The 17,186-nt window shown below is 30.6% G+C and overlaps 2 protein-coding genes across 4 annotated transcripts in view; one reads left to right on the top strand and one right to left on the bottom strand.

Annotated features, from left to right (window-relative positions):
* LOC134682928 (cysteine--tRNA ligase, cytoplasmic-like) overlaps nt 1-17,186 on the bottom strand; it is a 196,763-nt gene that overhangs the window by 109,173 nt on the left and 70,404 nt on the right. The window lies entirely within an intron of this gene.
* LOC134682926 (uncharacterized) overlaps nt 1-17,186 on the top strand; it is a 91,005-nt gene that overhangs the window by 9,618 nt on the left and 64,201 nt on the right. Inside the window, exon 1 of one of the 2 annotated variants that reach the window (XM_063541858.1) lies at nt 2,562-2,715. The exons of the other annotated variant lie outside the window; for it this stretch is intronic. Coding sequence (XP_063397928.1) covers nt 2,664-2,715 — 52 coding nt within the window. The 5' untranslated portion in view covers nt 2,562-2,663. Of the gene's footprint in view, nt 1-2,561; nt 2,716-17,186 lie in introns of those variants that run through there. 2 annotated transcript variants of the gene reach the window in all.

The raw sequence follows: 17,186 nt of genomic DNA on the forward strand, positions 1-17,186 counted from the left end.
AGACCATTTTAAAACATTAAAAGATAATTTATAAATTCTGTTAGTATCAGACGCTATCTATTCCAAACTGCAACTCTAGCTTAAAGTAATAAAATACAAAAGTCAATAATAAATATTTATAGTTTTTAGTCTGTTTATATCGAAAACAGGGAGGAATGTGACATATCAGCAGCTGGTTCCCTGTTGTTTAATATCTATTTTGGAACCAAGGATTCCAAAGAGGAACCAACATTTTTTGTTGTTACAAGTTAACTGATTAGATGTCAAAAGCAAATGTCCAAGAAGACAACTGTATATAAATGTTCTGATTAAGACAATAAAGCGTGTAATCTATTTTCTGCAACGTTACCGTCCTTAATCAGGCATACAACGTCTTTACAATGGATGAAATAGTATCCCTGTTCCTAGACACTATTCTAAATCAATTTGACCTAATCTACCTCAGAAAAAGTCTGATGTTATCTCCCGTCTTAACGTCAGTTTGATGACAAAAAATGGACAAATAAAGAGCTACGATTAATCAAAAACTATTTCTTAGAGAGCCATGGATGAATTTATGAATTCTCAAATAGATAGAAAATGATCTTCATCTCCTAGAAAGGTAAAAGTTTAATAGCTTTGTTTCGGAATCAGTTTACGATATCTGGCCAATAAAGATCCCCCATCGGACAACGTAAGATATGTTTATGAAGGTTTAAAGATGAACATGTATCAATATGTTTTAGAAATCGTCAAAATTACAATACGTACTGATCATTCCACGGATGGAAACGAGAAAGTAAAGAGAAACCATTAATTGAAAAGTTTGTTTTTGACATATAAGAAATTGGTTAAGATAGATAGGCGTAAGATTTTCGATTACATCACAACCTAAGGCTTAATGCAATATTTTCCAAATCATTTTTGAAATGTAACTTTTCAAAAGGTTCTGATTTTGATGTTAGCATCAATCAAACCATGTTATAATTCTCATTAATTTCCCTCCTTGACCAATAACGTATAGATACAATATAACTTTAACTTTATTGTTCACCAAGTATTGTACCATAAATATTTAAAAGCTGAAGTCATAGCTTCATTAGATATTATGAATATAACAATTTGTTTCCAGATATTAAATATAATTTGTACTGGTTACTCCGTCTTTTCATTGACAAATGGCGGGGGGAAACATTCAATATTATTTTGAATTCTTCAGTTTATCCTGTATTAATGTGAAGAAGAGTTAATTAATATTTATGGTTGAAAACGCTACATGTACCAATAAACCTATATACCTTTACCCTTTGAAGGTATAACATGGACATGTATGATGATAAACAGGTCCACAATTATAATAAAGATGTTTTCTCAGTTATCATCAATCAATGCAACTTTCAGCAAATAAATAAAAATTGTAAAATTTGATATCCAGTTTATTTTTTCAAATAATTTTTAAAGGGATATCAAATTCTTTCAATAATGATTCAATTGCGTGTCTGGTCTTAAATGTTCTGCAGAACAAATGTTATAGGTCCATTTGAGTTTTTGGCGATAAAGTTTTTTTCTCGGTTTTTTCAGTGTTTGTTACTCCCTTTTTCCATTCATTTTATTTATGTGGCTCTTGTCTTCCTTTGTCTAGATCTCAAGTACTTAAAGAATTATATCTAGTGTATTCCAATTATCCAACCATTACATCAACCTGTTGATTAACAATTACAAACTTCTTTAATCAACCAATCAGAAAGATCTGCATCAGTTATTGACAAAATCTTATCAATTCAGAATTTTTCAAAACCCTTTTATCTTGAGGATAGAAATCAGATATATAAATAGAGGAGAAAGTTTAAACAAAAGTAAGTTGTTCAACTAAGCAAAAAACTGCAAGATTAGAAGTGAATGAATAGCTTATGTCAAACACAATGGACTTGAATGCCAATAACACTGTAATAGATTGGTCTGGATTAAAACATTTACAATAAATTACATAACATTAGACTGTTGGTATAAGTATATTATATATCAAAGGGAGGCAACTTGTAATAAAAGTCAACCCTCTCGAGTTTACATTGCAAAATTCATATGTTTATTCAAGTGAAACAAATTAAGAACAAATATATTACTTCATTATGTAAACTGTTATGAAATAAAATCATAAATGACTCTGTTTTAACAGTTTATGTATATATATTTTAGAAAAAAACTGCAAATTATTCAAATATTTATTTTATTCAATGGAGCAAAACTTAAATCTATGGGGAAATTCAAATTTCAAACCGTCAGCTCACATAATTTGAAGTTTGTTATTTATGAAAAACATAGCATTTGAATAGCATTTGAAAATGCATAAAAAAAATTGGAAAACTAATGCATGAGGCAACATTTTTGGTACTGAACAGTTTAATCAGAGACATATATACACAGAGATTGGCAACTGTAACAGTGGTCAACGAAATCTAATCCACGTAACGCATCTCACGAGACTTTAACGAGATCGCCATATTGATTTTATCACGACAAGTACACCACCACGCTTCGATTTTTATTTCACATCAAGCATTTCAAAACAGCATAATGTAAGTATATATTTCAATTTCTACTATGAATTACCCTGTTTTATTCAGTTTGCAGTAGTTATTATTTAAAATATTGAGACGATTAACGTTTTATTGCAGTATTTAATAATGGTAGAAACTGGGCCGAGATGCACGTTATGGAAATTTTTAGCACTGTCGTAATTTTTATCAAAACATTTTCATTTGAAAAGGAATAAAACAAATTGCGTGATGAATTACTTTCCTCAGACATATTGAATTTGCATGTAGAGGTTGTTTTTATCATATTTTTACCCACTTTGATGCAATTTACAATTAAAAATCAGTATTATAGCTGACGGCCATGTTTATTTTCTTTAATATCAAGACAGACCCCTGTCCATGACTACTGTTTAAAACTTTTCCATCTTCAGAGAATAATTGTTCCCAGCAAATTATTTTTTTTCCTATGACATACTGAATTTGCATATGCAGGTTTTTTTTATCATATTTTCACCCACTTTGATGTAATTTACAATTAAAAATCAGTATTATAGCTGACGGCCATGTTTATTTTCTTTAGTATCAAGACAGACCCCTGTCCATGACTACTGTTTAAAACTTTTCCATCTTCAGAGAATAATTGTTCCCAGCACATTATTTTTTTTCCTATGACATACTGAATTTGCATATGCAGGTTGTTTTTATCATATTTTCACCCACTTTGATGTAATTTACAATTAAAAATCAGTATTATAGCTGACGGCCATGTTTATTTTCTTTAATATCAAGACAGACCCCTGTCCATGACTACTGTTTAAAACTTTTCCATCTTCAGAGAATAATTGTTCCCAGAACATTTTTTTTTTTCCTATGACATACTGAATTTGCATATAGAGGTTGTTTTTATCATATTTTCACCCACTTTGATGCAATTTACAATTAAAAATCAGTATTATAGCTGACGGCCATGTTAATTTTCTTTAATATCAAGACAGACCCCTGTCCATGGATACAGTTTAAAACTTTTCCATCTTCAGAGAATAATTGTTCCCAGCACATTATTTTTTTCCCTATGACATACTGAATTTGCATAGAGAGGTTGTTTTTATCATATTTTCACCCACTTTGATGCAATTTACAATTTAAAATCAGTATTATAGCAGTCGCCCATGGTGTTTTGCTTCAATATCAAGACAGACCCCTGTTCGTTTACAGTTTATAAACTTTTCCATCTTCAGAGAATTATTGTACCCAGCACATGCATTACTTTCCTATGACATACTTGATTTGTGCATAGAAGTTGGTTTTTTTTTTCATTATTTCCACCACTTTGATGACATTTACAATTTATATAGATTTACAATCAGTATCTGACAGCTTTCTTTTTTTTAACAGGGTCCTGCATGCTATAAAAGAACAAAGATGTTGATCAAATTTACCTGCATCAGTGCAGCACACAAGAGATATAATATCATACATGGGCTGAATGTAGGACTCCCAAGTCTTTCTGATTGAAAATAAGACTCCCTGGCAAACAGAAACAACTAGTGTTGACTTTTTCCAAAAGTGACGGCACAGTCATGTAGTGGACTGATTACTACTATCAATGTGATACTTAAAACTAACAATGGTTATGTAAGAGAGAAAAGTACATGTGCTTATCCTGACTGTAAAATGGATAAAAAAGCAAATAAATATCTTGCGTTCAACTTCATTAGTCTTATTTATGTTTACAAAGTTTACATAGTTTTTACAAGAAACCATACATGTAGATGTATAACAATATGATGATGTAGTATGATTGCTAATGAGACAAGGATTTACATGTATGACTATCATTAGAAGGCCACTCTATTCACAAATTCCTTCCTCTCCATGGAAAGTAACATATGTAATTGTTTACATAAAATGACAAAATGTGTAGAAAAAGAAGCAAGAAATGTTCACTCTGCTACTGTACACTAGTCGCTTACATTGGTCACCATCTATGTTTGTTTAAGTCCTTTAAAAAATTGTCAATGGTGCTTATTTATATTTATCTGTTGTGTTGTTTAAGTTTACATGTCCTCATTCTGTGATCACTATTTCATCTCTCCTGTTTTGAAAAAATGTTTATGGTAATATTTTCTGCAATAAGTTGAAAAGGCACAGATGCTATGACTAAACAGAAATGTGAGGTATATATATGTCAATGAGACAACAACCCAACGACAACAATATTCTTTGCACATTTATGAATGTTTAAGAATTCTTGTGGAGGTCAAAAGCACATAACGTGTACTTATATTATATCCATGACCTGGTACATGTATGCACCTATTGATGCATTCCGTCCTAACTGACACAAGTTGTGGGAAGAGACCAAGCAGTTGATATGCTTATAAAAATCTGATATTAATATGAATTCCTGTATAACAAATTCCGGGAATGAGACTATTTTATTTAAAACAGATGAGATATTTGTGGTAAAGGTTTAAACAGAAGCAGGAGATGTCAAGGGGCAAATCAAAAAGTACAAGGTCGTGTAACACAGAGGAAAAAAATAACAAATGAAATGAAATGAAAATAACTGCACAAAAAATTACCTTGAACAACATAAACCCACAAAAGATCAGATAAAACTTGTGCACAATTTTAAATCTTTCTAATTTCAAACTCAAGTTTCACTGTGTATATATGTCTCTGGAAAGAGTAAAGATAAGAATGTTGAAATACTCCAGTGGTTTATGAAACAAAACATTAAAATTCTACAGTTGAGCAGGAACATATTAACGTTAGATATAATGTTCCCAGAGTTGAGCAGAGCATTATACTGTACTTATGAAACATATTGTTTTTAATCAAAGTCTGTGATATTAAGTCTTTAAAAAAACACAAATAATGACGGATTCATATTCAATATTTCATGGCAGCAAAAAATAGTGATTTCGACAACACTATAATGTACTTTCATTGAGGAAATTTACGCAAATGTTCCATAAATAATTTTATTTTAGGTCAATCGACAATTTAACATTATAATTAAATTAAAACAGATATAAATTCAGTTTCTCACGAGACAAAATTCGGCCACAAAATTCTACTGGCTACATATTTTTATATATATGACCAGAGACATATAATGTCTCTGATATGACAAAGTTGCCTCATTTCTTTTTTTTTACATGTTAAAAGACTCTTTTTGTTTTCCTGATTGAATATACACTATAGTATTGCCGAGTGCTTCTGTTAAAATAAAGTTCTGGTCATGGTTAAAATCATGTCAGAATTTGTAATTTTTTTAAAAAACAATTGCCAAGTAATAATCCATTTAGAATTCACCTCCGGTAATATTCAGGTGATCGGAGGGCAATAAATTGCGTAATCGCACACCTGTGAATCAACAGTCACAACTCTATTTAGGACCTAATTACCGGAAAATCGGACACACACAATTTCACTGTGTAATTAAACAAACTATTGCAAAGATATATGCCGTACCGAAAATTTTCTTGTTATAACAATTGAGCATTACCAGATTTGAAATTTTAATTATGAAATGCATATCATATAACAATATTTTTCTCAATAAATGCTTAAAGATAAATATAACATTCAAGTTTTTTTATTAGAAAAGAAATTATAATATGATCTGATATAATTTTCCCATTGCTTCTCTTGATTATCTACCGAGATTATTCATCCCCGACTTGATTGCATGTTCTAAATTTTATCGACGAGAATCTCATTCTGGGCCGCGATCTTTAACGGGATTTCACGGAGTTGCCAATCTCTGTGTATATATGTCTCTGGTTTAATGTTGTGTCTGCCAAAAATCTTTTTTTTTAATTTTTTTATTTTACCATTCATTAAATTTGAAATAAGTGTTCTTCTCAACTTATCTTTACAGTAAGCTAGCAAAAAACTATTGAATCTTGACATATGCACTTGACATAGCCATTAATTTCAATTTAATAACAAGCACCTGTTCAGAGATGATTGATGGGAAGTAACTCTGTATAAAGTATGATCATGTGATCTGTGTAGATACATATGTTGATAATCCTTTTGTACTTAGGATCTTTGTTCTACCTTGTTTATCTATGTGTCAATCTGTCTATCTAGAATAAAATTTATGTTCTTAGAATAATGATGAGAGACATCTTGTATTATACTTTTTGTCCTGTAATTATCACCTAAGATCCTCCAAAATTTTACAGGTCAACAAGTCACCCAAAACACTCTATCTTTTCAATTTTTTAGTGGGTTATATAATTTCTTAAAGTCTTCCTTGAGGAATCCAGTATATAAAAGATCTATATTGATATATCGATGTCTCCTCTACTCATTGTTGAGGACACCCAGTGACAAAAGACTGAGAATGTTAAAGATATCTATTTAAACTGTGTTGTAATAAGTTTATTCCAACTCATTAGCTAATCTGTCTGTCAATCTTATTTATCTGTTATACAATCTGTCTATCTCAGTTATTAATCAAGATCAAGATTAAGATAAAATTATTAAATATCAGTTATTTATTTGCATGAAATAAATTACCTTTTTATTCAATTATCAACTGCTAATATCTAACCATGACTAAGGAAATGTTTGGGGGGTTTGTAAACAAGACAAGAATGAAGAGATTCAAGTTATTATACTTAGGTTTAATGTCTTCTATTGTCTTTCTTTGAATAGAATAAGATAGTATTTTGTCTAATCATGTTTACTTCTAGGTATCACAGTAGGAGTGCATTGTGGGGTTATTAATTTCAAGGTACACTACCAGGAAAATAGGTTGTTGCTCCTTAAAATTGGTCAGAGAAAAAAAAATAGAATTAAAAATCTTGCAAGTCAAATAGAGTTCAATGTTATGTGATTGTTTTATTGGACTAATTAGGACGACTGTCTGCCAATCATATTACTGGACAGAGGTTATATCTGGGTCAGATCTATTATATTATATCAAATCATTATACAAAATAAACAAATAGAAATGATAGGTTTGTACAATAAGTAAGCTATTAACATATCTTGTTCAGAAAGCTGAAGAAGAACGTTTCAATACATCTTAACAGGTTCATAAATCAGTAGGTTTCATACAACACTCACTGCTAATAGATAGTTTTGAGCAAACAATTTCACAGTGAATATAATAAGGATGCACTTCAAAAAGGGGAACAAACTTTTGAAAGTGACAAGCAACAAAAAGAAATTTATGTAGATATAGGATGATGTGGTGTGTGTGCCAATGAGACATTCACTCTCCATCCAAATAACAATTTTTAAAAGTAAACCATTATAGGTCAATGTACGGCCTTTAACACGGACCCTTGGCTCACACCGAACAACAAGCTCATAATAAAGGGCCCCAAAATAACTAGTGTAAAACCATTCAAACGGGAAAACAAAGGGTCTAATCCATATAAAAAAGAGTCTCTGTAAATCATTAGACTATTTTTACTTCAGATGAAGTTATAATGGGTCATGTATTCATTGATATATATACTTTAGGAAGATTATGATTGCTGAAATGCTGATTCAATGCTGTGGGTTAGGTGTCTTACTATTTTGAGCCACTGTGTGGCTTTTACATCTGGTTCAAAGCTGGATACCTGAATGTTTTCTTTACCTGTCCAGTTGTATTGAGCATACATGGAACTGACTGATCTTTATTCTTTTATTGAAAAGTGAGATTTATAAAACCACATTAACTTTTTAGAACAAACCCTTTAAATCAGATAAAACCATTTTTGCCATTTTAATTTTATTTGACATAATAAATGATACCCATATTTAGAAATGAAGTAAATTGGTAATAAAATGCCTGAAGTTTTCAGTAAACAAAGCTTTGTTATAACTGAATCAAATAACTTGACTTAATAATAACTACATTACCACATTCTAATAAAACTCTCATTTTGATACAAAAAAAATTATCAAGTGTTTTGACGACCAATTAAGTTATTGAAATCAGAAAAATATTGTTTCATAACCGATGTATTTTCCAGATCAAAAGAGAATTATTCCGTCAATGATCTTCATTAGATGTTGTGATAGTAAGAGATCAATTCTGTTGTGGAACTATGACATAGCTTCAGTAGAAATATCATGGAAATTTAAAATTCATTTCAAAAGACTAATGGGAACAGACCAAGCATGACTGCAAAAAAGACGTCATTGCATGGTATGCAATAAAATTGCTATAGAGAGCATGAAACTTTTTTAAAAGGTCACCTATGAAATAGAGTCTTGGAAACAAGAATTTTAAAGTCTGGAATTGCTACCAATTTAGTAAGCATAATTTTAACAAATGTTAATTTTTTTAGCCATTTATCTAAAAATTCTCATAAAGATGTAAAAAAAAGTTCTGAAATTCAAATATTGAACTTATTATCACAGTTAAACACTTGAAATTTGCTCAGTTATAAAAATCAATTTCATTAATTGTGCCATTTGCAGATCAAGAGAAAAATAATGCAATAGACTTAATATACCGTAATAAGTCTTGGAAAACAAAATCTACAGTTAACAACATTGCGGTTAGCAACATGAAAAAACTTTCCTAACAAAGATCTGAGACCATGTTCTAACCTGGAATCAAAACGTATTGTAAATGTCTCTGATGGTATTTCTAATGCTCTTTGAGGATGAATATCTAATAATACAACACTTAACACAAAACAAACAATCCATTATTCCCAATATTGTTTTCTTTAGTAAATATTTTACCTTGGCTGAAAACAATTGGAGTTTATTGCCAACGTCATTAAGAATAAGCGTTTATATAACAGGACAAGATACAGATCATTGTAACAAGTCTTTTTACCGTTGCATGACATACAATAATGTTAGACGAGTATAACGCTTTGATCATCAGGAAGATCAATTCTACGTAGCGCTGCCGAACATCGCTGTCGAACATCGATTGGCCAGATACTGAGCATTCCTTTAGGAAGATTACAACTTTAATACCAACCAAATCAAGTGTATCAATTTTCTTTCTTCAGTAAATTGGTGTAATTTGAAGAAAATGTCATTTTCTTTATTTAATTATATGTAGCATACGAGCTTTATGAAAGGGACAAGATAGAAAATAGATTTTATCAATCAGATAATCCTCTTCAAATTACGTTTCTTTAAATTTATCCATAAAGAACCAAAAAAATAACAGAAAACGAAACAATTCAAAGATTATTCAAAATTAAAAACCAATTCAGGAAAGAATTTAAAATAAATAGAAAATTAAACATAAGATTGCTGCCGGAAAGTGAAACAATTCAAGCACAACATCCCGTAAATGATAAAATTACAGAGTACAATATAACATTATTAACCAATTTAAATGAAGCAACCATTCAATTGTTAGGGTCATCTAATTATCTTGTTATAGGGACTGTAAGCTAATATCTCATTACATAATGTTAAAAGTTATATAGGACCTTTGAAAGTTTAGTATCAATAGTGAGCTTTATGTTGGGTTGCTGTCTCATTGTCATATAATGCATGCTTAAGTGAAATATGTCATATAATGCATGCTTCCAATATTTAAAATACACTGAAGACATGTAATTTACTGGTTTAGATTTTTACACATTATAAATCATCAATAAACAGAAGTAATTTTTCCGTAAGAAAGGAAGCTTTTAAAGAATTACTTGGCATAATATGTAAGCTATATTGGTATAGTAAGTCATCAGAACGAGGTAGCTCTTTATAGATTGACAGGATATACCATTCCCTTTCCGGAGACGAAAGGAAACTATTATCATTATAAAAGACTTTTTCTCTCATCTATTTTGTGCTATAATTGACACAAAATTTGTCATAAAAAAGAAAACTTCCTGCATTTCTGAACAAAAAGTTACGAAATATGTCATTCCGCTGTAATGGGATCTATTCTTGTGGAAAATATGTCAATTATACCGAACATTGTGTAGGATAATGGAAGGTCTTGATGGATAACATCCACGTACAGGTATCTCACTCAATCAAAGCTGATAAGGGTAAAATTAAATGAGACAGCAACCAAACAACACAATCAACCAAATGTCAATTATACCGAACATTGTGTAGGATAATGGAAGGTCATGATGGATAACAAATCATCATAACATCCACGTACAGGTATCTCACTTAATCAAAGCTGATAAGGGTAAAGGTCAATCTCAGACAGCAACCAAACAACACAATCAACCAAATGTCAATTATACCGAACATTGTGTAGGATAATGGAAGGTCATGATGGATAACATCCACGTACAGGTATCCCACTCAATCAAAGCTGATAAGGGTAAAGGTCAATCTCAGACAGCAACCAAACAACACAAACAACCAAATGTCAATTATACCTAACATTGTGAAGGATAATGGAAGGTCATGATGGATAACATCCACGTACAGGTATCTCACTCAATCAAAACTGATAAGGGTAAAGCTTGTTGTGTGATATGGGGTTTTGCCCATTGTTGAAGGCCATACAGTGATCTGTAGTTACTCTTACTTTTTTGTCATTTTGTCTTTGGTTGGTGTAGGCCCAGTTGTCTTATTAGCAAACATTGCCAGATGTTCTTACTTTTTTTTATTTTAAGCCAGATGAAAAAAAAGGCAGAAACTGAACTGGTTTTATTTTTTTTAAATCTATTTAATTCCTCATACATTCCTTTTTCACCTCATAAAAAATAATTCATTTTCTCAATTTAATATGAGAAAATATCTCAAATCGGATTACAAATTGCTTTAAAAGCTTATGGTAACATTTTAGCTTGTAATTGTATATAAATGGTCCATTAAATACATTAAACTCTCCACATATAATTATGTACAGTACTACAGGTCTATGTCAATCATGGGGAAAATTATAGTCTTCAAAAGTAAACATCTTCTTATAAATGACTTTTAAAGTTATAGTGTGAAAATAAAAGATTTTATAGGGATTCCAACCGGACTACAAATCATCAACAGATTATTTTTAACTACAGTTTATAGTACCTTAAATACAAGACCTATATACCACAATTAAAGGTTAAAGATCATTGGAAGCTATCGCAGTGATGTAAATTATTCAAAGATTTCTTTTTTATGTATTTATGATCAGATGTTTCATATGTAGGTTTAAATGCAGCTCTTTTCTAAAAAAAAACCACCTTAATTTTCATGAACATTTCAATATAACTTATAATCAGTTTTAATTGAAGATTTTTTTGTAAAAACAAGTTTCATGCAATTCTTTACTGAAACTTAATATTTACTTTTTGAAGAGACATTGCATAGGTTAAAACTTTTACATAATTTTAAAATTATAGGTTAGTATTGACAGCGTTGGTCTAATGTTTCTCTGCCAATAAATATTGACCTAAATCACAAATTATAGGGTAGCACCTGAACACTGTGGTCTAACACCTTTTAACTAAATTTATCTAATTCATCTTTTATTATAAAATTTAAAATGACAACATTTTATATTTGTAGAAACAGTAATTGTATATAACTGAAGAAATTACTTGAGCTAGAGGGCAAACAGAGAAAATCATCTGTCCTTTGTACATTTCACTATCATGTTTATCTCTAATTTCATTTCCATTTATAGAAACTAACATCTGCTAGATCCGCTTACTTAAATAAAAAGTTTATTTTGATAGAAAATTTTTCTTTCTCTGACAAATTAACCATTCAAAGGCATTTGTATGTGAGGTGAAATTGGTATTCTGATGTAACGATTTATAGTTTTTTACATTTTGAGAAAGAACTTCATGTTTTTTTCACATTTAATGCTTATTCCAAAATAGACGTTTTTCATTTATTTCCAATTCTTTGTTGGCTACAAATTAAATTTATTCCATTTATTGACTGACCATCTGTATGATTAGAGGGAAAGTTCCACAACATGGACTCAAATTTCACATTAACATCCCCCTATCATATTTTACATAAAAGTTTATCTGTTCTTTTATTTTGTATCAATGTTTAAAGCCAATAGCGATTTCTCCCGGATAATATCAAATTTCAAAACATTACTTTTTCAATCAGTTGGAAAACTTGACATAATTATGCAAGATATCAAGAACATAAAATGCATTATCTGATTGGCCGAAAGCAGAAAACACTAATATCATGTGTCATATGCCCTGGCCATATGGAAAATTGTTTAAAGTGAACTTTGATAACCATCTATGACAAGTCTCTGATGGTCAGGATGTCTAAGGACAAAAATCCAACCTTGATACATTAATGGTTTATTATTATTGGCAACTACTTAAAATATTATTCACCGTTTTTTTCTTAAATAATGATGATTTTTGATGTTGGGGAAAACAGCATAGAGTATTAGTGTAGAACACATCAAATAATTAAACTTCACAAGTTTCACTGACTTTTTGATGAGTTAAATCAGAAATGTGAAATTTTATTGGAAATGTAACTGTATAAAATAATGTTCAGGATTACAGCATGTTTGATCGGAGGATAAGTTATGTTGTATTTATCAAGATCAACAACTGATTTATGTGAGAAAATCACTCTCTAGAAATAACAATAAAATGAAATTTACCAGTTGTCTGACAATAACCAGTAAAATGGATTGTACATGTAACATTACTTTTATAAAACTATTACATGTACTAGAATTTTTGAAGTTATAAAAGAAAGTATAATTTTGTACCAGAAATTTATAAATATACATTTTTGTACTTGTTTTTAACATTTTTTGGATGGAACATTTATTCTGCACAGTTATACAAAACAAAAAAACTCATGTAAATATTATCTATTCTGAAATGATTTTTTCTCAGATCCCAGATGAATAGAATACCAGAAACCTTGACCAGTTTCCGGCATTTTTATTTTACATTCAGTAAATCACCAGTTGTAATTTCCTATTCACAAACAGTTCAAGATTCCCTTATTATTAGCTAAAAAAACGCAATAAAAATTTCCATTTTATAGACAATATTATCTTAAACACTATAATTATCCACCCAGCATGCTATTTGTGGCCTCTTTTTGGAGAACTATATTTTCCTTAACGGTTCTACGAATTGCTTGATTTACAAGTAAAGCTAGAGTTTTATTGTTGGACTCGGTAGATAATCACCCATCTTCCTCAGACACAATAAAACTTTTGTCTCGGAAAGACCCACTATCCATACTGCATTCATTGTCACTACATCAATGGACGATGGTCGCCTGTCAAACCCTCGGCCAAACTGACAAGTGACCAGATGACAATGCATCAGAGATGTTTACTTATGCTATTTTCAAAGGCAGCTTGATTAAACACTTGAGCCACTCAGATAACCATCAGAGTCAAACGGTCACTATGCTAATTTGTGAGGTTACAATTTGAATCGTATTTGTCATTTTGGTCAATAATACATTTATTTCTTCCAATTTTAAACATGTGCCACTGAAATTGTAATTAATGATAAATGCCAAGAAAACACCATCTATTATTGAGCATTGAAATGAATTCAATTAAAACTTGTATTCCTTAAAAAGGAAAATCCACAAAACTTTGAGTTAAATTTATGACTTTTTGCAGACAATGGATTCAAGTAGAATGATTAGAATCAATGAACATCAGCTTTAGTCTATTACCATAGCTTTCTGAATCACAGACGATTGCCAAACATCATAGACAGTGGTTGTGTCATGTCAGTTCAGATCACCTATAACTTTGGGGCTTGTTGATCAGTCATGTGGGTTTTAGTTCAGTTTCACTGTAAATTTTGAGCTTGTTATTCATGGTTACATGAGTTTATGCTAAGGGGGGGGAGGGGGGGGAGGACCTTTTTCGGGACATCGAGATTGGGTGGTTTTATGCTAGGGATTTCAGGCTTGATCCTCTCAGTATCCGGGAATTCTTTTTTTCAATTACGGGATGTCTGGATTTAAATTTCTTAAAATTCGGAACCTCAGGATTTCATCTTTTTAAGCTCAGGATTTTGGGATCAGAACCCCTCCTTAGTAACCCCCTCTTCTGCTAAGTATTAAAGTTTAACTTTTGCTTTAAAAAATCTTTCGTCTATTATTTAAGGTTATCAAAAACTGATTTTTTAATTAAATCAGAGCTCATGTTAATGTCCGTAAGTTTGACCCACCCTGATGATTGAACACATGGACTCCTGCTTTATAAGGCAAGCATGTCCCATAAGGTCACACAGAGGCAGTTGTCATGGATTGGAAATATCTAAACTAAGAAACTTTAATGTCAATGCATCCTAACCCATTTATACTGTGAACATCCATAGCAACAATCAATGGCATGGTAACATTTTACACCACAGTAATTTTGAAAAAAAGATTCCAGAGTTTTAATGACCTTTTAGTAAATAAATAATGTAGCAGTTGATGGAACAAGTGCTGCAGTCATCAAATTCTACTTACATACATACAACTTTACAAAGATCAATCCAGCTATTGATCTTTACTGGATGATGCAAAACTCCATTTCCTCGTGTTTCTAGTCAAAATAAAACTAATGCATATTTGAAAACGTTTTACTTTTAATGACAGAAAGACTAAATATTCTCAAGTGTAAGATAAAGACTTGTAAAAGATGAATAATGGAGAATTGTTATTTCAAAAACCATAATCAAAGTACATTTTATCTTCAGTTTTACTCAAGAACATTTTAAAATTTGTTTTTGTCAAAAGAAATGTCTGATGTTTATGGCCTTTTTGACAAATGACTTTCATATTTTTTTCTCCAAAAGCAGTATATCTATCTCTAGATCATTATAATGGGAATATAATCTTGGTGAAAACATTTCACTATTTTTTACCTAAAGCATCTATATTTTGATGGCCTTTAGATACGTACTACTGATAAACGGAAACATGGTGCCGAAAGTCATTAGTACTTCGACAATCAGTGAATGAACCTTTTGATTTTTCTGGTTCTTTACAAAAGCCATTTTTTTCTATTAATCAGCAGTATCTTTTGAATTATGAGAGCCTATAGATATAGCATAGTCACAATAGACAATCTACAAGCCAATATATCTACAAGACAAATATCTCACATAGATATCAAATATTTATACTCTTTTCAAGATCTTCATTGATACCGTAAATGACTTCTCTACAAAATACATACATCTCCGGTATTGATCAGTGAAAATTCATAATAAAATGTCTACATTAAGGTAGGAATCGATGGGCTACCAATAAAATCATCAAATAACACAATCAATCAACCGGCCCTTTGTACATTGTAGTTTCATCAACAAAGCAAGCCTTGCTATTTTCCAGCTATATTATACTCTAATTCTAATTTGAAAAAGAAAATGAAAATCTAATTGGTTATTAATGCTTTTTAATGGAAAATACATTAGAGCTATCAATAGAGCTAATCATATGTATACAAGAGAACTCGGACAGTAGACATAATCAACTCTAATTTCTTTAGTCTTATCCCTGTAGTATTGTTAATCTAACGGTCAATATTCTAGTTAGGCTTCATTCTGCTGGCTAAGGTCAAATACAGTACTGTTAATCTAGCCACTCATATTTTTGCTGGCATAATTCTGATCTATACCAAATCACTACATTATTAAGGTAGTTTGTTGATTCTTCATTATGGGACGTTCTGTCATTGTTTGTAGGATCAATCAAGGATTAGGAAATCAAGGAGATGTGGGTTCAAATTTACAACAACATCAACCCAGCAACACAAAAATCTATTGATATCTGAAGGTCAACTTTTTTACTGTCTTTTAATATTTATTTTTTTAATCAATACCTTTAAGTTTGAACAATATTTTTCATACTTTATATAAGATTGCATACAGTTCTCTGCTAAAACTGTGGATTGTTAGTGGGGGGATACCAAGTTTCCTTGATTTTGCTAGAAGGAGAAATAATATGCAATGTTCAATACCCCTTTAAACAACTACCATTTTAAAGCTTAGTCAAGGCATATTCCAATTCTTAAGTTTATTTGAATGCTACTGTTTTCTTTCCTTTAAGATGGTAGTGATTGTGTATTCTAGTGATTTGTGTTGTATAATTCAATAATACTCTATTTACATTAGGAGCTAGCTATAGAGCCAGATTTAACTGATTACACAAGAGAACCAGCAGGCTACTCAGTCACTACTGTATTGATCAAACATCATTGGCTAATCAATTCTAATTAATACAATTTATGCTAATTACTAATTTGTAAATGTCATTTACAAACTCAATGAATTTTAACACAATTTTGACCAAATATGGTAATGATAGTGTAGTGGGATGGACAAAAGGAGTTATTAATTTCAAATTTGTGGCCAAATAGATGATTTTAAGAGAGTATAATCAAGCACGCTTCTTCAAGTGTGGTGGGAACATGCCATGATAAATTTCTTATAATTTTATCCAATATTTTAATCTGCCTAATTTCCGAATCTCAAGGGGAGAAATAATTTTTCTCCATTAAGAATTTAATCCAGCAAACTTTATAATTAGCTAGGAACTTCGGTCGACCTTTAATTGATAATTTTCGTAATAAGCATCATGCAGTTTCAAATTTTCTTAAAGATTAACAAAATCATAAAGAAGATGAGAATTAATCCCGCTTTGATCTCGGTAGATATAACGTTTATTTGGTAATGACATTAACGTCATCAAACACAAAGCAAATATCAAAATAACTTGAAAACACAGCCCTTAGCCATTAATGGAAATATTTCATTTCCACTGCAACTAGAAACG

The sequence above is a fragment of the Mytilus trossulus genome, chromosome 9 (assembly GCF_036588685.1).
Source record: "Mytilus trossulus isolate FHL-02 chromosome 9, PNRI_Mtr1.1.1.hap1, whole genome shotgun sequence".
In the NCBI taxonomy this organism is placed as follows: Eukaryota; Metazoa; Mollusca; class Bivalvia; order Mytilida; family Mytilidae; genus Mytilus; species Mytilus trossulus.